The sequence below is a fragment of the Gastrolobium bilobum genome, unplaced genomic scaffold (genome assembly GCF_033153095.1).
Source record: "Gastrolobium bilobum isolate Gb01-03AN ecotype WA unplaced genomic scaffold, APGP_CSIRO_Gbil_v1 utg8041, whole genome shotgun sequence".
Taxonomy (NCBI): Eukaryota; Viridiplantae; Streptophyta; class Magnoliopsida; order Fabales; family Fabaceae; genus Gastrolobium; species Gastrolobium bilobum.
In genome coordinates, this window is record NW_026897652.1 from 493035 (window position 1) to 518057 (window position 25023).

Genomic DNA, 25023 nt, shown 5'->3' on the forward strand with positions numbered 1-25023 from the left:
TGGTTGCAAGAGAGAGTCTTTCCTGCCACATGTAAAACACAGGGTCAAAAAGCGAGAAAAAAAAAAAGGGAATTGGCAAAAAGTGTGAAAGAGAAATATATTTGTTCGAGTAGGTGAAAAGAAAATTTGAATTTTATTCTCAACAAATATATTTTTAAAGAAAGGATAAAAAATCTTAATTGTAATTAAATCTCGATTCAAGATTATTTTATAATCGACTTAAAGAGTTAAAATTTGAAAAATCTTTTTCTTATGTTGTTGGAGATGAATTATCTTATGTTAATGAAATAAAATTATAAGAGGGACCTACAAATAATTGGAGAAAAAGTTAGAGGTGAGATCCACTTTTGTTATGTGTATAGAAAAAAAGATTATTTCATGTCGAATAAGATCAATATAACATTTATGGAATTATCTAAAAACACTACTTATCTGAAAAAGATCATTATGACAGGTGTAAAGATCATTATAACATCTATTTTCTTTTGGAGTTGCAGATAAGCATAATGAGTACAATCTAATTATGTAAACTCCTCAATCCAAGCATATACTAACTTGAGTTAAAATTCCACTTTATCCACCCCGTTGGAGGTATATTGTTAGAAAAATATAATATAAAACATAAGATTATTAATGTACCTTCACCTAATAGTTTAAATTTTTAAGTTGAATTAGTTTTTAACATAATATTAGAGCCTTTGTGAGTGATTATGAATTCGAACCTCACCGCTCTCATTCTAACAATAATAATTAAATACTACAGAGTTTCTTAGTATAGATAGGTGGATCTGTACATTAACCACCCTTCAACCCCAATGGACTCTGATAAGAAAAGTGTATTATAGAACTATAATATAATTTATAAGATCATTAATAGCTTAAGCTTTTAAGTTGAATTGGTTCATCTGCTTTAAAACTCTAAAACAAATCAGGAATGACTTATTACATTTATTTATGTGGACTCAAATTTTTTATGTACCTTTCTGACAAAACATCTGCATATCATTAGGCTTGCAAGAAAATTGCCTATGGGCAATGTGAATGCATTGAAGGCTGACACTGCCAAAGAAGAAGAGCAGCCACTCGACGAAAATGATCTGACTCAACCTCAAATAGCCTTTAGCTTCTTAACCCTTTTTCCATCTTTGCTATATATATCTATTTGTAGGAAAGAAAAAGAATAGCAACCCCATTTCAATTTTACGAATGAATTGATCAGTATATATTGGATTTTGTATACAAAAATTTTCAGTTATTTTGTTGCATTTTATTTGGTGGAGACATTTTCATTGTCCCAATGAATTTGGAATCGAAGCAATAAGTAATATAAATGAGGGCTATTATATATGCGGAAGATGTCATTTGGAAATAAATTTTCAGTGCACACGTCGCACTGAAGTTCAGTGTGACGGTAGTATATTTTTACTAAGATACGTAGACGAATTCTACACAAATTTCTAGGACCCTAGCATCTGCCTACATATCCTAATAAAAATGCACTACCGTTGCACAAAAATTAATGCGACTGGTGCATCTTAAAATTTTTCGTCACTTGAGTGATAAGTGATATCTTGGCCACTTCTAATTAAATCCTTCCTTTTTTTTAGAATTATTTGACATTACAAATTAGATATATATTATTATAGAATGGATATTTATGCACTGTTCACTATTTCTAATTATTAAAAATAAATTGACACATAAAAGATAGTTTCAACACTGAACTATTCCAAATTTCAAATTCTTATTGTATTCTTCGTAATGTTATCATTATCAAATTCGGGCCTTTTTATTTTATTGCTAAAAACAGTTTTTCAATTTTTAGAAGAAAAAAATTAAAAGTAAAATTATTTGAAAAGAGATGTTTTGTAAAAATTACTCTAAGAACAATAACTGATTTTTTAGTTTTTAAAACTAAAATTGAAGAATAATTTAGAAATGTTCTCAAAAATTATATTCATAAATTTTGTTTTATTTTTTGAAAATCCATTTTCAAAATTCATATTATAAAACAGTTTTAAAGAATAAAAAAAAGTATGGAGATCACTAAGCATGAAAGATGTAAAACCTATATCTTATCAATGCTACGGTTTAAACCTTAACAAACAAATATAAATTCGTAAGGAAAGTTTAAATGGGTGAATGATAGTAGCACAAACAATGGATCAATGTTATCCATCTCTAACAAGGTCAGTGACACTTGGGCTAGTATCAAAATTGCATCATGGCTTCACCCAGCATCCTCTTCAGTTTAATCTATCTCTGATATAATGGACCTAACTAACGACTGAATTGAAATATAACCATCCAAAGTCCAAACTATAAAAAAAAAATATACATATATATAATCATCCAGAGTGAAATAAAATTGAGATCTTATTCTTGTTTTTATGCACAAGCTTTCTGGATTTCCTCGACCAGCGTAACAAATGCCACTCTCCACTGAGTGAGTTGTGCATCAGAGCTGAATAACTTATGCATTGCACTTAACTCATCAGGACTTGCCTTTTTCAAAAATCCATGTAGCACCAATTTCATTTCTTCAAACGAATGATAACTTCCTCCTATGTTATCTTGCTTCTTCCTTTTTAAATCTACACTTCCTCTTATGTTATCTTGCTTCTTCCTTTTTAAATTTACACCAGAAAGTTTGGTCTTGACATCACCTAGAGAGTTACTTGTACCATGAGTTAACTTACACTCATCAATGGCAATGCCTGATTCTTCCATGTAAACCTGAAATATATTTTACTGAATGAGAAAGAAATATACTTCAATCATGAAACATTTTTATACTGGGAGATTCATAGCACCAAGCTGCCTTTTGTGTAAAACGTGTCCATGCAAATAAATACAAACTCCGAATCATAAAATTAAAAACGAGTTTAGCAAGAAATCAGTATTTTCTAGTACCATTAATGAGTTTTATAGCTGTAAAAGAAATTATCACTTTCTTTCTAGGACAAAGATGACTATAAATTTCTGCTGTCAATTAAGCAGACATGATCCTCAATTTGACTTAAGACCAGTTATGACCACAAGACTGCTAATGTTCAGAAATTTGAACTTTAATCTGATACCTACACTCTGCCTTTATGTGTTGAATGGCCAACTTCAATATTCTAATAAGAAAACGACAGCACAAAAATGAACTCCAAAGGCAATGGAGCTGGAAGATAATTGATTTCATGACTATTAAAACCAACAAAATTTTTGGCTATAAACCAGAAATAAGATATATCTAGATACAGAAGCTTGCCAATATGATTTTAAACTTAAAACAGAAACAAGGGGTCAGGAATGATGATACCTTGAAAATAGGCCCAAGAAATGTTCCATCGATGACTTCAGAAACATAGTTACAGGTGCTTCTTGGATCAAAAATGCTAAAGAACTTAACACGACTTTTGAATCCTTCGCAATTTTGACACAGTAAAAAGAAAATTTAAAATCCCACAAAAAACAATTGAAGGTATAATCTAAATCCAGAAAAGATCTTACTGCAGCATACCTTTTGGATATATTGCTTGTTTACTGCACCACAACTTTCCATACGAAACAGAGCCCAAACGTACAGACTCAACAGAAATACCAAAGTTTTGGTTTGTCAAAGATATACTTGTATTGGAGGAGGTTACAACTTTCCTTGTAAATTCATTGTTGAGTTTCTCTCCTGAACCTGAAAGCATTTGCCCAAACAATTGACAACCATCAAGTTTACAAGAATTTCGAACATCCCTTGAAGATGACGTAAAATCTTTCTCCAAGACAGTATTGGAGGCCGATTGGATACCACCAGCACCAAGTTCCATGTCGTCTCCTTCCTTTCTGGCCTCTGCACAGCAGACTTTATCCACACATTGAACACACTTATTATGATGGCCATCAACAATGCGTAGCAAACTACTTTCAGGTTCATCAGAAACAACATCAAGGTTCAAATCCAAAGAACCTCCCTGCTTGTTGTCCGCGGTCATCATTTTGTTGATCATATTGTCCTTAGGAAAATCTATAGGTGCAGGCGACTCTGTGAAGAGAGGGGCCTAATTTTGACTTCTCATTAGTTCCTGCACAAGAAGTTGAGCTTTTTCCTTCATGACTCTTCGTTTTGCACATGGCGCTCTCCACATCTTGTCTACACATGCTATCATCTGCAGCATTAGCAGAAACCATTCTGGTGTTTCTATTTGCCCACACTTCAATAGCATGTGATTCTCCTTCCAATGCTTCGACCAATGTACTTAGCTCATCCATAGTAAAACGAAGTAGAACATATATTTTGTCCTTTTTACATGAGCAAAGCAAATTTGAGTGCTTAAGACAAAAATATCTGCCAGGAGAGCAACTGCAACCTACAGCAGAAAGATGCAAGTCATAGAAGCAAGAGAAGCATTCTTTTTCCTCAGACAAATCAAAGTCACTGTCCATCTTCAGCATCTTTAAATTAGTAGGAAGACAGTCAAGCCTTTCTTTTTCTATCTTTATCCTTGTCTGTCAAAAAAAGGGTAACAGAAAAAAATTTAAAAAAGAAAAAAGAAACAGATATCTGCATGGTAACTAAAGTAATAAATTCCATCCAAAATGTTATGGAGCTTTCAAATATGTGAAAGGGGTTAAGATCAAGGAGGAGAAAGCATGCAAGAATCATTACCTTAACTGCATTGGTAAGAACTCCATCTTTCCCACAAACACTTCTCCATTTTGAATATTTTAGATTTTCTTTTCCATGGAGAGTTAGCTCTGCAAGGGCTAGTACAGCTTCCTGAGCTGACCCAAATAACAACTTGTCATGGGACAATGTTGTCTTACGGCACTGCAAACTGTAAAGCTCAGCAGCATCCTGGCCATGCACAAACCAATCAACAGGAGCCACATTCACTGCCTCTGCACAGTTGAATCCGCAGTTGAAGCCACAGTGGTATGCCTTTGGAAAGGTAAGGACAAATTCCCCTGGATGCTGGACGGTGCGATATACAGGAACTCCCTCAGATTTAAGAATTGAAGGAGATAACAGAGTCACCTGCTCAAAGATTAAATCATAACCACTAGAATCCCAAACTATATGTACTGCGCATAAAATACTAAAATAACTGACACATGCATGAGGGCTGAATAGATGTGCTAGAGAGTTTCGGAGGTAAGATAGTGTGATTGCTATGGTAGAAATATAATTGTCAAAGTTCAGCACACTAGTGACACTACATAATGAGAGAAAGGTGACCAATACGTAAATGTACAATAAAAGAATTTAGAGAATATTAATACAAAACATGACCACGTCGAAATAAGTTATTGTCTAAGTTAGTAGCTTACATAAGAGCACTACAGCAAAAATAATAGAGCTGAAAATTTATGTTCAGTACGGAACAAATCATTGAGATGATGCTTAGACACAATAGGAGCTTGCTGGGTAGACTCTAAACTGAACTTTGACTCACCCAAGAACTATTGGGGCTTGAAGTGTGGATAGTGTATGAGTCAATCATACCTAATGCTAAAATTTAATTTGATTATGAAGAATGAAGGTGGTAAGATTTAAACTCTTTGATCACTAGATCATAGAGGCTCAAATACTATATCAAAATTATCTCCAAAAAGCTTATTTTGTCGAGTGGAGGCCCAAGATAGTTTTATATCTCCAACAGGGAGAATAACTAGGAAAAAATTCTGTCTTTTGATACCTAACACTGTAGCTTCCCTATATTTTTCTACATAGACTAATCAGAGTGCCACACCTTTAACTAAATAAACATGCAGTGACATTTTGAACATTCAAAACGTCATCATGATTTTAGTTTATTAACCTAAATAAGTGCATTAAGTGTTCCTAGCAAACTGCCAACAAAGAAATTGCATTAACTAGAATCTGTGTGTCCATGAAATATCTACAAGGAGGCAATAAAGTAAGCAACCAAAAAACTGAAATCAATAAGGAAAGTACAACTTCAAGTATCTTACCAATTCATTAAGCAGATTTGGTTGTTCTTCAAATAAATCAGGCAAGTGCTTTTTCATTGCATCTTCCAATGCTGAAGCATGGCTTCCAGGTACTCCATACCATACTTTTGGTTCACCCCAGTGCAGATAATTAAGCGAATAGAGGTTATGATCCTCAACATGCTGTTGAAGGAGCAGGAAATGAGAACAAGGTGTTACTCTTTTACTTGTTTTACATTCAAACAAATCAAAATAAGGCAGTGAACCTAAAACGTTGGGCGTGCTAAACATACTAGGGATTCTATAAACATCAGCCACAACTTATTGATTATTCAGTTGGAAGCTATTTATTTTTCACCGTTGAACCTTTAATTAAATTAAAATATTTATAAAATAAACATATGTTAAAATTTTCAACTCAACTTTCTTGAAAATAACTTTACGACTCTACAGACAGAGACAGAAAGAGATGGAAATAGAAAATCAATATGCCTTAAAGTTTGCATCATTCATAGATTTAAACTTACAAAAGTGTAATTCTCACCACTTACCCAGCAAAATGTTGAAAAGCACATTCCAACATACATCCATGGAACTACAACTCCGGAGATATCACTTCCTTCAAAATATAATGCAGAACCTGGCTGTCGCGCAAAGTTATTCAGATTCCAACCAGACATAGCATACCGATCTGAATCACTCTTAGTTAAGGATGATGGCTTAGGAAAACCACTTCCAAGTGCACCAGTGTCCACGTCAGCTCCATAATACACCTACAAAATCACAGAGCAACACATAAACTGTTTGCCTAATTATGTGATAGTAAAGACGAATAACATTATCAAAATAAACCATAATTAGTACCTCAACCTCATCGGTTGGTTCCTCAACTATTCGCCAGAATTCACCTTCAATTTCCTCCACAGAGGGCTCCCATCTCTTGTGATTATTTTTACTAACTTTTCCATCTTCATTGACAGCATTCAACCCAAAGTAGCAATCTTTAAAAACATTAGCATGCTGCTGAAAGTCTTTAAGTGTGAAGTCTGACCCTGATTGGAATCCAAACTTCTCACCAGGTTCAGAAGTAACATGAGTACTTTCTACGTTTTGGTTTCCTTCCCCTACTTTTCTTTCTCATGGGTTCCCTGTTCTGAAGCAAGTCAATTTGCTGAATATGGGTGGGGATTTGATATAAACACTGTAACAGCTTGATTTCAAAGAGATTGAAATGTAATTAATTAAAAGTATAAATGCACACACAAAAAAATTCAACATTAAATTGCAATGTTATGAATAACAAGCTATAAAAAATTGAGATAGTCAAGCTTTCATGCTACATTAACTAGAATCATATGCCAAATTCTGGAGTTTCTAGTAAAGACAAAATGAGAAAAGACACAACAAATAAAAAAAGAAAAGATACACAAAAATAGCAAGAATTTTCAAATTCCATAAACAAAAGATAAGATCTGCAATTGGTTGTGATCCATAAAAACAGAGGATAGATAATTCGAACAGAGGAGCAGCACATATATAAAGCGCTCAAGAAACACAGACACATTGCTACGGTTTAAAAAAAACAACCTCATTGGTGTGAGATTCTGCAGCCAATTTGAAGTGTTCCATTCAATGCAGAATGATGGTTAAACCCAATTGAATTAGCTACTATGCCTGCACAAAAACAGAGACCGTTATAACTATACTCATTAGAGTACCAATTAACCCAAAGACACAATCCAAATAGTTTTTTTCACTTCTCAATTACCAAACTAACTGACCCCCAAAGAAACCTTAAAAACTGCTAAAGACAAACAACAAATGCAGAACACAAGCGTACTCAATTTAGCAAAGCTCTTCGAAAATAGTTTTGTTACTTACCACGTTCTCAAGAGTCTCAATCAGTTGCATACAAAAGAATTAACAACGGAAATTCCTATACAAATCAACACAGCAAAGAAAACCCAAAAGTAAATTCAATTGAATGGACATATACATATATATTGTATCCGTGTATGTACCAATCAATTTATCAAAGCCCAAAAATTTGTAAAATCGTACAAAATCTTGGATTCTAATGCCCAAAATCAAATATTTGATTAGGCATATAAAAATAGAAACAAGAGAATAAACTCGGCAAAAAAAAAAAAAAATTATATAATATATGTTGACAAGTGGAATGGGAAACAAATTAAATTGATAATTATTTGAAATAATGAGATTGGATACGAGGTCCCAGGTAAAAATCCAACAGTAATACGTACACTACAAAATATTTTAATTCCATATAATAATGATTTGTTTCCTTAAATAAGAAAAATCATATCTTATTATATCTTTGAGTAAATAAGGAGATAATTTTATCAGGACGTTGTGTTGAAAATTTGAATGGGAGTTTTTTTAATTTAAATCATATTTTTTTATATATATAAAGAATCTCGCATCATCAGATATGAGTATACAAGCCATTGGTTTGACTAAATTCTGAATATTTGAAAAGAGAAATGAATTTGTAATGTTACAGAAAAAAAATAACATTCCTGCAGATACAACACCGAAGAGAGAGAAAGTCTGATGAGTGGGAAGAGAAAAAAAACCCATGGGCCCTACATTCTTAGTGTGTGTGCAGGACTAAAGAATGACTTTCCTATTGCATTATAGATATATAACCCATTTGAAAATGGTGGTTGGGTTTTTGGTTTACGCCTAATCCATGTTGTGGAGTGTACCCTATAGTTTTGGCAAAACTTCCACGTATAGGGAAATATATTGATGTTAAGACTCACACTTTAAGGAAAGAATGATGGAAATCTAAGTGTGAATAAAGAAGTCACATATTAGTTAAAATCTAAAATTTGAACATTAAGTATAGTCAACTTATAAATAAATAACTAAATTAAGATATATTTGACAATACATTTTTAAAAAATTTATATCAACAATAAACCATTACTATAAAATATATAAGGTATAAGTGTAGCCCAAATCTAAATAAAAATATATGTTGGATTTCATTTTCAAAACATGAAACTAAATCAATTAACTTCAGGTTGGGTAATTCTCTCTTTGTTTTTGAGGACATTGCTTTATCTTGACCTTGTCAGGTCCACCCTTGAACAAACATATCTACCTCTAAGTTAGGTCAAAAAAATTTAAGTTTTTTAATCTAACCCTAAGTGCAGCCCGAGCCTAAACCGAAAATGGATCTAATTTCCAAAACTTGAAACTGACACAATTTACTTCGGGTTGGGTAAACCACTATTTGTTTTGGAGGCCATTGCTCTATCTCGACCCCCTTAGGTGTGTCATTTAAAGAATATACCTACAGCTAAATAATCAATCATGTGACAAAAAAAATCAAAAATTTTCAAGCTGACTCTAAGCGCAACTCAAATCTGAACCGAAAATATATTAGATCTAAATTTCAAAATTTGAAACTGGGCAAATTAATTTGGATGATGTGAACCATCCTTTGTTTTAAAGGTTATTGCTAGATCCGCCCTTGAATGAATATATTTACAAGTGAATAAATAATTGTGACCGGAAAAATCTAACCTTTTTATATAAAGCAAGTTTAGTAAATATGATAAAATTGAAAAATTTTAAAAGTAAATAAATATATGAAATTTGATCTATTATTTTATTGACATATCTAGAACTCTAGAGGAGAATGATCCACTACATGGTCAATAAAATTTGGAACTTTTCACTTTCAAGCAATTCAAGATCAACAATAGAATGATATGATGGATATAAGAATTTTATTCCAAAATAAATAAATAATAATTGTTAAAATACAATAGATAAGTATTACACCTTGGCTTTTGCAGCTCTTTTTAGCAACCGCGTTCTCTTTGCTCGTAGATCTCGATGACACGATGATTCACTTCAAGATCAACTTCAACAATACATTTATTCAAAATTAGTTGGGGATGATTCACTTCTGTGTTCTGCTATGAAAGAAAGAGATGTCCAACCGGTAGCCCTCTCTCAAGTATCTATGAATGAAATACCATTGAGGGTAGGCTGATCACTGTGCACAATAATAATCGATATAATCAAGGCGTGGGGTGTGTGCACAGTGACAAGCTAAGAGAGAATGTTTAAAGAGTGTGTACCTTATTGGTTTAACCCTGTATTTATAGATGGGTTATCTGAAGGAGTGTAATTCTGGGCCTCTTAGAAATATTGGGGGCCCAAGTCCAATTGCTTAGCTGTCTGGATAAGATTGTCATCAATAGGAGATTCCCTTGCTTTTGTGCTGTCCTTTATTGGTCCTTCTAGAATACGGGCTTTTGTCAGGTTCATAACAACTCCATGATACAAAATTAATTTTAGTAATTTTTTTAAAATATGATTATATGTTAAAAACAAATATCTACCAAAGATCTAGATTGCATTCATAATAAAAGTGATAAAATTTGATTAAGATAACTCAAATTTGTAAGATTAAATGTTTAAGAGTTGAAAAAATTCTGGGCTGGAGTGTAAGGAAACAAACCTCCCAGGAATTTTGTGAAAATTGGAGAGTATATGTTTTTCTAGTTTTCTTGAGTTCATAGAAGTTTTATAAACTCACATAAGGGGTAGATTTGTCCAATTAACAATTTATGGGCATTTTTGACATTTAACAAAATATTTTTAAGGGATTTGCATCTATCATGTCACATGACATCAAAAAGTTTCCTCCACACACAACATTTTGTGGGCCCACACTTTTTAAAGCAAAAATAAAAAATAAAGCACGCAAAACGAATCTCTATAACATTAGACAATCACTTTTCCTAGAACATAACTCTTATAAAACCCTATTTTTAAATAGGTGAATTGAAATCTAACTGAAAATGTGGTGCAGACAGAGCAGTATTACTTTTACAAACAAAACCTGTACAGATTCCTCATAAACAGTGAGGTGGCATTAATAAAAAGAATGGTTGAATATATTTTATGTTATAAGAGATAAAATTATCTCCTACATATATAAAAGTATATGAGATTTATTTTCTGTTCCTTTTTCTTTTCAAATGATCTCACATGGACCTTACACACTAGTGGACAATGCTTTGACATTTGAGCCTATGATAATATAGCATAAGTGTATGATGAACTTATATTAATGTAAATTAACATGTCTTATATTTATTATTTATTATTAATTGTTGATTTCATTTGCATTTAATAGTTTATATGATTAATAAATTAATTTTATTAAAATATAAGTGAGATTAATGATTTACAATGGAATAAAATTTGTACCATGATTTCCATTGTACAAATGTTATTTGTAACAATAGCATTTCTGGTATATACATAAAAAGGTTTTATAAGAGTTATGTTGTAGGAAAAGTGATTGTTATATTATAGAGATTCGTTTTGCGTGCCGAAGTTTTTTTTTTTTTTTTTGCTGCGGGCCCCACAAAATATTGTGTGTAGGAAACTTTTTGTGGTCATGTTAAATGATAGATGATAAACTCATACATAAATACACAATTGAAGTGTCAAAAAGAGGTGGCATGGTGAAGCATTTGTGTTTATCTGTTCATCTTGGTAATTTACCCCGTTCAAGCGTTACCAACTTATCATTCATATGGTTTGCATGAGTAACAAATGGAAATTGTTTGTAGTGACGTTGATGTGTGTAATCACTTTGCAACCATTGGCTTTATTGGATCAGCATTTATGCGTTATTTCTTTATATATGCCATATTTTGAATTACAATTTTGCATAAGAATTTAAATAATAAGTAAATATTTTATGCATGGTACGAATATTCTTTAATTTAAATAAAAATTAAATAATAAAAGAAAATATTTAAAAGTATGTTAGATATATACATTATTATTAAAAATTTAATTAAAAATAAAGGCTAAAAAATGAAAAAATATGCATAATAAATTTTAAAATTAAAAAATAAGAATGACATGAGAAATTTTATTGATGGATTAGATTATTATAAAAAATGTGTACTTTGATTTATACATTTGTTCCTATTAATTATTTTCTATATATAAATGTTTTATTAGTTAGTAATGACCACTTGTATAAATAGGATTTAAAGTCTCAAATAAGTAATCCAAATTCCAAATAATAATTTGAAAAATAAGATTCAAAATCTTATTATATTTATTTATTTTCTTATATTGATTGATTCACCTTTGAACGATTATGATTCTCATTTTCTCTCTTTTCTTTTATTACCATTGATTTATCTTTGTACGATTATGATTAAGTGGTCGGAGATAAAGTTATCTCAAGCAACTTGAGAAACGATAAGCCATATATGGGTTAAACTAATCTCATGTTGAAGGAGATAACTTCTCTTACGTGAGTGACAAAATCAAAGTGGGTCCCATATTTATTTTTATTTTTTTAATGGGACCCACATTAAATTTATCTCACAACATGAGACATACTCTCTCATGTAATATGAGATTAGTTTAACCCATATATATATATGGGAAAAACTACTCTTATACAACATAAGAGTAGTTTTATCTCCTACACTCTCATCGAAAACTGTGACACTCTATTTTTTCTTTTTCTTTTTTCTTTAAATGGCGGACCCCACCATATCTATCTCTACAACATAAGAGAAAATCTCTTATGTAACATAAGATTAAATAAACCCTATATATATAGGGATAAGATAAACTTACACTAGTGTAAATAAGAATAATATGTCTTACACTATATCTTAATCATTAATTTTTGTGCATGTAACGGTTAAGATTTATTGGGTCATAATAAATAATTAATTAATATGACCGAACAATTCTTAATCGTTGGATGCACAAAAATTAACAATTAAGATGTGATGTATAACTTATTATTTTTATGTCGATATAAAAATAAGGTTAAATTACATAAAACCATCCTAAACTTTAAGTGTTTCTAAAAGACCACCTTGCACTTCTAATTAAAACAATTAACCACCTTATACTTTAACATTTCATCAATTAGACATATTTTATAAATTTAAGAAACAAATATCCATGTCTTCAACTTGCTATCAGATAATGTATTATCAAAATCAGCTAATAGCGGGCTTATCTATGCTCACAAGTGCTCCACAACAAAAACTAAACGAAACAAAAATGGATAATCTTTAAAAAATTGAAAATCCTTCTTCGTAATCCATAGTCTTCTAACATCTTGCTTGTGAATTAACGAAGATGCAACGTATCAGATCATGAGAGAGTTTGTTTTATAATGGAAAAACAGAAAAATGACGTTGCATTGAAGATGTTGCATTTCGATAGGCAATCTATCAAGCAAAGTAACATGGACGAAGAAGAATCTTCCATCTATTTCTAAGGATTTTTTCTACGGAATATGAAGGATGCAATGCTGACAAGAAGAAATGCAACCTATTATTTTTTCGAGAGGCAAATATTTATGAGTAAAGCCTTCTAATTTGTTCGATATAGAGATCGTTGACAAGAAATCAGTTTAGTAGGTCTTGCCAAGAGTAGCAATGGCTAGTAGCAGATTGATGGCAAAGGGTATTGTTGTCAGACAATTATTAAATATGTTTAATTGATTTAATGTTAAAATATAAGAGGGTTTGTTGACTCAATTCAAGATATAAGGTGGTTTTTTGAAAACACATATACGTTTGAGGTGGTTCTGTATGATTTAGCCTAAAAATAACATGCCTCGTCATATATATATATAGAGTAGGATTATATTTATAAATTTTTTATTTATGAAATTGCATTATATATTATGGGTAGTACAAATTACTTTAGTATATACTACCCATAATATATAGTAGTATGCATTACTCGTAGTATATAATATAATTTGAAAAAATTTATAAATAAAAAATTTATAAATATAACATATCCAATACATATATATTGCAAATATATTACCACCCTTTTAAATTTTCTATTAAAGTCTGCTGACTATGTGCATGCAATGGGCTTTGAGTCATAGGCCCACGTCATTTGCATAAACAGGAGCGATATTCTCCGGTGCAAAAAAAAATTAGTATGGTGGAGGTAAGAGAAAAGGTTGAAGAGAGAGAAGGGAGAAAAAAAATTAGTTTAGGTGTTAAACTTTTAACAGAAGGATTATAGCATGTTAAAAAATTTCCATAAACAGCCTGATTGTAACTTTTTAAAAAAAAAAAACAAAAAACTGTGGGATGTTTCTAATATAATTTTTAAGGGTTTTATATTTCTCATGCAACATGAGAATTGAATTCTCATGTTGTAGAGACAAAAAGCACGTGGGACCCATATGTTAGAAAAAATTATATGTAAGACCTACGTTGGCACAGAAATCGAAGGGTGTGTAGGAAAATTCAAATTCTCATGTTAAATGAGAATTATAAAACCCAATTTTTAAACATGAAATTATATAAACACATGTTTGATACATATTTTTCCCCCGTAAAACTCTCCTATAAAGTTATTTTCCTTTAAAATAAGTTATTTTAGACACGCTAAGTACCACCTAATTGTCAGATAGGATATGACATTTTGGGCATAATATTTTTTCAATGAATTCCCAATCCCACTAAAATCTTGTTTCTTTTTCTTTTTTAGTAAATGTTTCTTGTTTTTCTGTATGGCTGCACTATTTTTCTTTCATTTATTTCTTCAATTTTTGCTTCCTCCACTCACCTTAAGAACATTTAGCTTAGTTGCGTGCTTCAATATTGACGTAATTGACTTCATGATCATAAAAATTTGTAATATTATAGCTATTATCAAACTCGTTTAAAATCAATCTTTGTTGAATTGTTTCTTGATAAACAAAAATTGTTTGCCCAAAGAATATTAGGTTTGATTCTTAGAGAATCGTAATATTATAGGAGAATGAAAAAAATTCAAACCCGAAATCGGATTAACATAATTCATTAGGGCTTCAAACATGGATTGATAATTAAAAAAAAAACTTAGAACAATAAGTAATTACATATATCAATAACTGGCAATCAAACATGTAAATATAGAAAGTAGGATGACCAGGGAAAAACATAGAACATTTGGTGCATGGCATGATGATATATTTCTAGCATTAAGGAACTACATTATTGTTAAATGCGATTTAGTTTGAGAAGCTTGGTGATGGACATCCCAGTAACAATGAGAAGGAGAATGATGCCAATGAAAGAGGCAATTAGGGCAGAACCACCTCTGGTGCAGTAGGCTTCGAATTTGTCACAGATCTTATCCCACCTTGCATGTGAATTACCATTCCTTCCCAATTCTGACATGAATGTTGCTGCACCATCTCCTGCTGATGCCAGAGCCGTAGTCATCTTCACCCAAAAGTATATAGTCAAACAGTTTCCATATATTAGTAATTTAAATGAATAAGTGTGTATAAATTGGAGGTGATGGTCAACAACACTCAAAAAGGGTTCATTCAGTACCATGTCTAATACAGCAATCAGTCCAAGATGGAGTCCTTTGTTATGAAGTTGTGGTCTTAATATATCCACTGTTATCATCACCAAGTTATGGAGACTGGCAATTCCATTGGCTATCACAAAGAACCTGTCTCACCAAGTTATGAAGGTTAAAATGTCTATAACAAAGTAATATTGCGATGTTAAAAAAAGTTACAAAGAAAACAAAAACAGGGAAATTAAATCATAAGAACTAACACAAAAGCTGGAGTATGCTGAAACTTTGCTGTAAGAGTAACTGTTATTTGGTTGCTACCAATGGTGGCAACTACCAAGTTTTTGGTTTGTTTGTTGAGTGCCATAACAAGTGTAGCAGATGCAGTGGCCAAAAAAGCAACCACCCTGAGGGACAAAAGGACCCAATCCTTCTTTGGCTTGGTCTCACGGACAGCATTGAAACCAAGTTCTACTTTTTCTCCATTTGCTGAGGCCATTGTGCAAGTACTTACTATGCTTGGCGTTGATGCAAAAGGTGTCAAGAGAGGGCTGCTTTATTATAGACAGGACAAAGAAAAATTGATAAAACATATCATTTGGTAAGTCTAAGAAGCCAAATATGGTTTCTATCAGTAAATTCCTCTGGTTGTCTAACCATCTAAAATTTCGGTTGTTATTTGGTGAGAAATATGTCAGAACGTGCAAATCTCAATCATTTTTTTTTAATACATTAAGCAAAACTACAAGATACAGGAGTTGAATCTAAACGATCATGAAGGTCTTCCCCTAAAATTGTATCTTGTCAGTTATTTATTTCATATAACCTCAAATTATCTTGAAGGCCTTCACATTTACGTCACGTTATTCATGAAGGCCCTCATAGTGTCACATATATATTCGGTACATTGCTTGCTGATGTCATCTTACTTACGCATATTCTATGTTATTCTTTTTTAAAATTACATTTTTCTTTGTTTGAGTGATATTTAGAATGTCCAATGAGTAGAATTGATTTCGAAACAAGTGAATTTTTTTTATACTTTTATTAAGTAAAATTGTATTTAAATATAAAGCTTATTAAATTTTAAAAAAATCTACGGATATTTATATTTTTAAAAGTAATTTTATTTGACCACGCAAAAAAATTAATTCTTATATGTTTACTTTTAAAATATCATTATTAAACATAAATCAAATTTATAGCATAATTTATTTTAAATTAACTCTACCAAAATTTAAAACAATTATATCTATATTTAATATCTACCAAATAAATACTTATCATGACTCTGAAAAATATATACACAATTAATATTATTATGGTTATTTGTCAATAACAATACACACATATATATATATATGGAAAAAATGTGTAGAGTTCGCTTTTTCAATAGTCAATGTAGATAACTTATCTACATTGAGCCCAAAACAACGTCGTTTTAAGGCAGAAATCAAGGTATTTTTGTAATTAAAATTTATTTCAGAGTTATAATAGTCATCTTCATTTTAATTTTTTAATTTTTCAACCCAAAATGACGTCATTTTGAGAGCGAATATAAATAACTTATCTACATTCACTTTAGAAACATTAAATTCCATTTTAAAATATATAAAATTGTGTTATTCTAAGTGAAAGAAAGAGATAAATAAAAGAGGAGAGAGAATGAAAAAAAAATAAAGATTAATCTGTTATTTTATTTTATGCTAAACAATTACATTAATGGAAAGATAATCTATATTAATGTTAGGAATAGACCAAATATGAAGAACAATTAATATTATATTACATGTTATAGTCTCTGGTACTCGGACACGACATTTTTCAAAAAAATTGCACGTCGGACACGTATCCGACATGTTTCGACACGCGTTTAATATGCGGTCAATATTTTGAGACACGTGGTCAACTCTTTGACACGTTTTTTTGAAACGCAGTCAACTTTTTTCGACACGTGATCAACGCTCCGACACGTTTTTTTTATAGTCTTAATTTTATTTTATTAACTAAAAATAAAAAAATTATTTATAAATCAATTTTTTTCTGTTATGAAATATAACATGAAAAATTAACAAGGTACGAATTTTTTTTTTTATATTTATATTATGAAATTTGAATATTTGATTAGTTATATTATATAAGTTATTATGAACTGTTATATGTATTAAATATAAATTATATTATATATATTAAAAATATTATTTAATATCAAAACGTGTCCCAACGTGTCCAAATATGCCATTTTTTAGAATTAATGTGTCGGCGTGTTGTATCTCGTATTAGTGTTCGTGCATCATAGGTTATAGTTAATTTTTTTTTTTTACTATTTGTTATTACCAAATTTTAATTGTTGTTTTTCGTCAGTCTATCGGTTATAATTTATTAGAATTAATAATTAATTAATAAATGTGACTCAATAAATTATAACCGTTAGATTGACGAAAATCAACTGTTAAGATTTGACAGTAACAAGTAGTAAAAATAATAATAATAACTATATATAAACTTTTCCATAATAATATATATATTAATTGTTCTTTATATTTGGTCTATTCCTAACATTAATATAGATTCTCTTTCCGTTAATGTAATTGTTTAGCGTAAAACAAAATAACAGATTAATCTGAAGGGGAAATGTCGCCCAAGAAATTTCCGAAACTGTGTGTGGGATGTGGAAGATGATTGGGAAATATTGGTAGCAGAAATCGCAAGGGAGAAGAGAGGGTTGGGTTGGTTTTCATTTTCTCTTTCCTTTCCGTGAAAGAGAATATAAATCCCAATCCTCATCGAAACGTTTTATAATCTCGTCTCGTCTCATCTCATCTCATCTCGCTCAATTCAACCCATCTTGAGATTTCTTCATTCATCCACACCCCTTTTCCATTCTTTCTCCAAATTCACCCTCAATCCTTTATTTATTTCTTTATTTTCCCCCCTCCCATTCTCGCTTTCTCCGAAGAAGGAAAAAAAAAAAAAAAATTTCTTCTTCTTGTTTTTGTTTTTGGATTGGTTGTCTGAATCGGTTATTGCGTCAGGTGCCACAGGTATTGTCAGATCCTCTGCTATGTCCTTTTTCTTTTCTTTTTTTCGGTTTTGGGGTTTCTGGGTGAGCTTTATTTGGTTTACAGAACATATTTATCTCTAGTTTTGGTTGTGTTTTGGCCATGTTTCTCTGCAGCACAGGTAATAAATGTTTTTTATTTGGATCAGGCATTGTGATGCCCAGTTCCTGTTCTACTGACCACACAAAGTAGTGGGAATTCTGCTACAAATCTGAGTTCTGTGTGAGACACACTCTTGTGCTTCACAAGGATTAAGAGTTTCATGCAAATTAAACTTCTTTTAGTTAATATTAGATTATTTACTCAATTGCATGCGACGCATAGGTGGTTGCGTGGTTTCTTTTTGGTTGAGTTTCCTGGTGAATGATTACCTTTTAACTTTGCAGCTATGCAGAGCCAACTTGTGTGTAATGGTTGTAGGAGCATTCTGCTTTACCCTAGAGGGGCAACCAATGTTTGTTGTGCATTGTGCAACACAATTACCTCCGTTCCCCCACCTGGTAAGGTCATTGGCTGTTGCTGCCTGTTATTGAAGTTTTAAGATTAGAGAAAGCTATGTGCTATACATTGGTGTGTTTCCCGTCTTTCTCTACTCAGCATACGAAAATTATTCAATTCAGAATGAACGTGGGAGTTTAAGCTAGAAACAGACTATGCAGCTTGCTGGATTAAATATTTATATGTAGCCAGACTTTAACTGGATGAATTTACCTTACTAATGTCCCTGCAGGGATGGAAATGGCTCAAATTTATTGTGGAGGCTGTAGGATAATGCTAATGTACACACGTGGAGCTACAAGTGTGAGATGTTCCTGCTGTCACACTGTAAACCTTGTTTCGGGTACTATATATTTGTTGCCAGACATGTGAGGCTTACTGGTTTAGTCTTGATTTTGGTGGACTATGTTGATTTGCTAGATAATATAAATTTTCTTTTTTGTAATTATAGTGATGTTTTGTTGGTCATTGAATATGGTTGATCTTGAATAGTCTTACCAAATACTAGCGTAGGGGTCAGCAGGGAGTGTTTACTCATTTCTTAAGTATCCTTGTTGTGTATGCTTTGTGCCGTGTTTTGATAAGAGGTTGTGAGAGCGGGTGTTGTAAATGACAAAGACCGACATCATGTATATCTCTTTGTAATTCCTTTCGTTCAATTATATAATAGAGCCTCCACTATCTAGTTGAAACACATGGATTTTAGTATATGCTTCTTGGGATCTGATATTTAACATGGTATCTAGAGCCTAATGAGAGGAACCCTAATCCGTGCTTTTTTGTTGGACCCACTGTCCATTGAGTACATTTTTTTTGGAAAATGTCACGTCCGTCAGTTTCCGAACTCAGTTCTTCTCCGATAACCATCCAAGAGCCTTTGACCAATGTTGACCAGCATTGACCGACGACTTTTTCGGCGAAGCACCCACCGTTTTGATTGTCGTGAGCAAGAGGTCCTGTCTGTCTAGGTCCCCTATTGCCATCTCCTACCGGTTCTAGTTCTATTTCGACTTCATTGAAGGTTGTACAAAGACTTTCTCCTGTTCATGTGCATGTATGTCTCTCCATTGTGACCAATGGCCAGATCTGGTCCCTTTGCCACTCTTGGGTTGTCTTGGCACTTGTGACTTCTAGTACCATTGCTTCTGTCGCACACACATATAATAATTTTATTTTTTTGACTCAAACTCCATCTCTTGTTCATTGGGTTCTTGATTCCGGTGCTTTTGATCACATCTTCGGATATAATTCTTTATTCTCTTCTCTTCCTACCTTTGGTTACTTGCCTAATCACTATGGCTAACGGTTTGTAAAGTATAGTCACTTGGGGTTGGAACTGTCCATCTATTGATAATATGCTTTATGTCCCTGGTTCCTCCTTAATCTTACATCCATTAGTCGATTAACTCGTTCTCTTGACTGTCTTATCTCTTTTACCTAAGACTGTTGTTTTACAGGATTGGAGTTCGGGGAGGACAATTAATCTTTCCAACTGTTCTCGTGCTTGCTCTGTCCTAGATTCTTCTATCATTATCGACGCTCTACTTGGTCATCCCAATTTTGGTAAGCTCCAAAAGATGGTGTCTCATCTATCAATTTTTTCTACTTTGCAGTGTGAGTCATGTCAATTAGGGAAACATATTTGTATCTCCTTTCTCGAAAAAGTCAATTATCGTGCTTCATCTCCTTTTAGTTTGGTTCGTTCTGATGTTTAGGGCCTAAGTTGTATTGAGTCCACAATCGTCATGCTCAGTCCCACAAGTGTGTTTTTCTTGATTATACTCGGTCCCAGAAGGGTTACAGGTGTTGCTTTCCCACTCTTCGCCATTATTTAATCTTGGCTGATGTTATCTTCCTTGAGTCAGATTCTATTATCTTATTGCTTATTCTGATCTCGGTTGAGTTCACATCACCACCACCACCGCAATTTCCTCCTGCCCAGAATGACCCAGTTTCTATCTGCCCTTTACAGATCTATCACTGTTGACCACCTCCATTACCTGAGATTGCACCTACTTCTGTTGGTGTTGTGGTTCCTATGAAACCTACTCTTGTTGGTGCTGAGGTTCCTATGAACTTTACTCCGGCACCTTCTCCGCCTCTAGTTTCGGCCTTGCGTCCTGATAGTGGCCTACCCATTGTTTTCTGCAAAGGTATTTGCACTCCTCGTAATCCCTTAGCATATTATGTTACTTTGAGTTATCATCGACTTTCATCTTTGCATTTTTCTCTTCTTTCTTCCTTGTCTTCTGTGACTATTCCCAAGAGTGTAGGTAAGGCTTTATCTTATTTGGATGGCAACAGGCTATGATTGATGTGATGTGTTCCCTTCAGAGTAGTGGTACTTGGGATCTGGTTCCTCTTCTCTTTGGAAAGTTTGTTGTTGGTTGCAAATGGATATATACTGTCAAAGTTGGTCCTAATGGTCAAGGGGACCATCTCAAGGCTCCATCGGTGACAAAATGATACACTCAAGTGTTTGGCCTAAATTACGGAGAAATGTTCTCCCTAGTTGCAAAAGAGGCTTTTGTTCACCTCTTTCTTGCTATGATTGCTATCCATCATTGACCTTTTATTAACTAGATGTCAAGAATGCTTTCCTCCATACTGATTTTGCGGAAGAAGTTTTTATGGAACAACCTCTTGAGTTTGTTGCTCAGGGGGTATCTAGCCTAGTTTGTCATCTCGGCTAGTCCTAATATGGTCTCAAGCAATCTTTGCGGGTTTGGTTTTGAAGATCTAGCACGGTTGTGTAGCAGTTTGACATGATTCAAAGTAGGTTTATCACTCAATATTTTGTCGCCTTTTTTTTTCTAGATCCATTTATTTGGTGTTGTGTTTTGATTACATTATCATTTCTAGTGATGATCATCATGACATTACTTAGGTAAAACATCTCATTTTTAGACAAAGGACCTTGGAAGACTCCAATATTTCTTAGGGGTAGAGGTGGCCCAATCCAAAGATGGTATTGTGATATTCTAGAGGAAATATACAATGGACATTCTTGAGGAGATAACTTTGTTGAATGCTGAGTCAATCAACACCCTTATGTATTCAAATGTCAAGCTTTTGCCAAATCAAGGGGAGTCATTTTCAAATACAAAAAGGTATAGAAGATTAGTTGATAAGCTGAACTACTTCATAGTCACTCAACCAGACATCTCATTTGCGGTCAGTGCGGTAAGTTGATTCCTGAATTCTCCTTGTAAAGATAATTGGAATGCAGTGACTCGTATTCTCAAATGTATCAAGACAACTTCAGGAAAAAGGTCTCTATGGAGACAAAGGTCATCCCAATTTGTTAGATATTCAGATGCTGATTAGTTATTGTGTATTTGTTGGAGATAACTTAATTTCTTGGGGAAACAAAAAACATAGGGCCTATTTGGATGGGCTTTTAAAAAAAGGACTTTTTATTTTAGAATGAATTTTTTTAAAAGTTAAAGTTATTTTACGTTTGAATGAACCACATAAAAAATACTTTTAAATAAGAACGTTATTTGGATGTTAAAATCAATAAATACTTTTCATATGTAAAATTACGGGATATGTGATGGCAGTGGTGATAGTGGAGTGGAGTGGGTTGAGATAAAATTGGATTTTTAAAAAAATATTTAACTTTTAATTTTTACTTTTTTTAGAAGCAAGAAATCCTGACTTCTAAAAAAAATATTATTTTAACTTTTATTTTAAATTGTGCTTTTTTTAAAAGTTCTTATCCAAACAAATAAAATTCTTCAAAATGTCGTCTTCTTTTTTTTTTTGTTGAAAAAAAGCAACTTCTCTAAGAAAAAAAGCTCATCCAAACGCACACATAGTGTAGTTGCCAGATTGAGTACTGAAGTAGAGTATCATTTCATGGTCGCAACCACTTGTGAACTTATTTGGTTAAAACAAATGCTTTAAGGAGCTCAAGTTTGGAGACACTAGACCAGCAACCCATTTTTCATAATCAAGCTGCTTTGCATATTACTTCCAATCTAGCCTTTCATGAAAGGACTAAGCATATTGAGATAGATTGTCATTTCGTCAGAGAAAAGGTCCTCTTGGGAGATATCGTCACCAATTTTGCTAACTCAAATGATCAACTAGCTAATGTATTCACTAAGTCTTTGAGAAGTCGTCAAATAGATTACATTATGTAATAAGCTTGGTGCATATAATTTATATGCTTCGGCTTGAGGAGGGGTGTTGTAAATAGGGTAGTATAGGGTAGTTTAGTGGAAGGGATGGAGTCCCACATCATGTATATCTCTTTGTAATTCGTTTTCATTTAGTTTTATAATAGAGTCTCTATTGTGTAGTTGAAACACACATATTTCAGTATATGTCTCTTAGGTCCTGATATGTAACAACATGGGGCAAGTAAAAGGTTTGGTTGTTGGACCTGAGGGCATGGAGGTTTCTCGCCTGCAGTTCAGAGATGATACTGTTCTTTTGTACACATGGTTCGGAACAACTTTTAAATGTGTTTGTTTTTACTTTCCTTCTGGTTTGTAGGTAATTTATGCAGTTTTGCTTTAATTTCTTCTGTCTTCTTCACCTCATGTCATTCCAACAATGACTTCCTTGCTATATTGTAATCACGTATGCATATTATTCAATTAGTTGTCGTTTACTAACTTTCCTTTTAATTGGCTTTGTGTATGCATTAAAAAGCATCCAATCAAGTTGCCCATGTCCATTGTGGGAACTGCCGGACAACACTCGTGTATCCATATGGAGCTCCATCAGTCAAATGTGCTGTTTGTCACTATATTACTAACGTCAGTGTAAGTTTTACATTGATAGAATAATGTTAATCTGGGCATTGATTACTTTGTTCTTAACAAATGCTTCAAAAGTTTTAAAATAAAATTCAAGTGATTTTTCTGTCCCATGATCTGGGCTTTATTTAATGTAAATTTAGGTGCCTTCCTGCAGTCATGTTATGGTTAACTTGTTGCATTTAAATAGTTGATTTCTTTGACATGTTTTCCTTGGCTTCTAGTTTTCCATCACTCAGAATCCTGTTGAGACGAGTTAAATGCTAGCTAGAAATTTACACTCTTTCCTGCCTTTTGCTTCTCTTTCCTGTCTTTTGTAGATGACCAACGGAAGGCTTCCAATTCCTGTTCATAGACCTAATGGGACAACCAACTCTGGAACTACTTCAACAGTATGCTTTTATTTTTTAATCTTTAATGGTTATTCATAGTAAGGATGTATTGGCGGTTTTCTGTTCTGATATCTAATGAATATGCATATGATTCTATTTCACTACCTGCAGTCAGTGCCCCCATCACAGAGCCAAACAGTGGTGGTAGAAAATCCAATGTCTGTTGATTCAAGTGGGAAACTGGTAATTATTATTGTTTTTCATTTATAGCTTAGATATGTATTTTTCTACTGCATTTGACTAATTCTCCTGTTGGCTTTCGAGCATAGCAATATTTACTTAAAAAGGAATTTGACATGTCACAGGTGAGCAATGTTGTTGTTGGCGTTACAACAGATAAGAAATAATGCTCTCACATATAAAAGATACATTGTATGAGGCATTATCACAGTTTCTGTCACAGGAAGATATTGTTTGTGTATATGAATATATAATATTGCTGCCTGCAATGGTTTAATTGAAATGAATCCTTTTCCAATACTCGGGTTAGATGGATATCGTTGTGTATGTATATGAAGAGGACAGGCCGTGAAAAGCGCATTAAGCGTGTTGTTTTGTGTGATTGCCAGAGCCCATTTTGTTGTTTCCTTTGTATCTATACCCAAATCAATTAGTTCATTCAGATTTTATCTTGACTTGCAAGTTTTTCATGACTTGTTATACTTGTGCTTTTCTTGATGATTTGATATGTTAGTAGGATTCCTTGATATTTGATAATGATGGTATACAAGCATTACGTGATAAGTGACTCATACTATAGATTTAATTTTTGGTTATTGTTTCTCCTGTGACTTGGGTTTGGGGATTTTTTTTTTTTTTTTTTTGGAGAATTTCTTTTGATATATTTTTTAACTCAACCCTAAAATGATGTTATTTTGGGATGAAAGGAGAAACAATAAATTCTTTTTTTTTTTAATCTGTCATATAAAAAGTAGGGATAATAGCCAGGCTGCTTTGAAAGTTTGGTATAAAACCAAATCATTTACCTCATAAATATATGTTTAGGTC

The 25023-nt window shown here is 32.6% G+C and overlaps 2 protein-coding genes and 1 pseudogene across 3 annotated transcripts; 1 reads left to right on the plus strand and 2 right to left on the minus strand.

Annotated features, from left to right (window-relative positions):
- Nucleotides 1-2388: 2388 nt before the first annotated feature.
- LOC133309053 (lysine-specific demethylase JMJ15-like) lies at nucleotides 2389-7566 on the minus strand (annotated as a pseudogene).
- A 7418-nt stretch (nucleotides 7567-14984) lies between these two features.
- Nucleotides 14985-15793, minus strand: LOC133309089 (CASP-like protein 1B1). Its single transcript, XM_061509832.1, has 3 exons — nucleotides 15558-15793; nucleotides 15324-15447; nucleotides 14985-15209 (listed from the first exon to the last, which is right to left on the minus strand). Exons 1-3 carry the CDS (start codon nucleotides 15791-15793, stop codon nucleotides 14985-14987), a joined length of 585 nt encoding a protein of 194 aa, XP_061365816.1.
- Nucleotides 15794-18074: 2281 nt separating this feature from the next.
- On the plus strand, nucleotides 18075-24671 carry LOC133308991 (protein LSD1). 2 transcript variants are annotated; one of them, XM_061509726.1, is made up of 8 exons: nucleotides 18199-18338; nucleotides 18505-18578; nucleotides 18743-18856; nucleotides 19087-19197; nucleotides 23517-23629; nucleotides 23944-24015; nucleotides 24127-24198; nucleotides 24321-24671. In XM_061509726.1, exons 3-8 carry the CDS (start codon nucleotides 18745-18747, stop codon nucleotides 24360-24362), a joined length of 522 nt encoding a protein of 173 aa, XP_061365710.1. In that variant the 5' UTR covers nucleotides 18199-18338; nucleotides 18505-18578; nucleotides 18743-18744; the 3' UTR covers nucleotides 24363-24671. The 2 variants fall into 2 exon arrangements, with proteins under 2 accessions (XP_061365711.1, XP_061365710.1); XM_061509727.1 differs by lacking the exon at nucleotides 18505-18578 and having other exon boundaries at nucleotides 18075-18338.
- The last annotated feature ends 352 nt before the right edge of the window (nucleotides 24672-25023 follow it).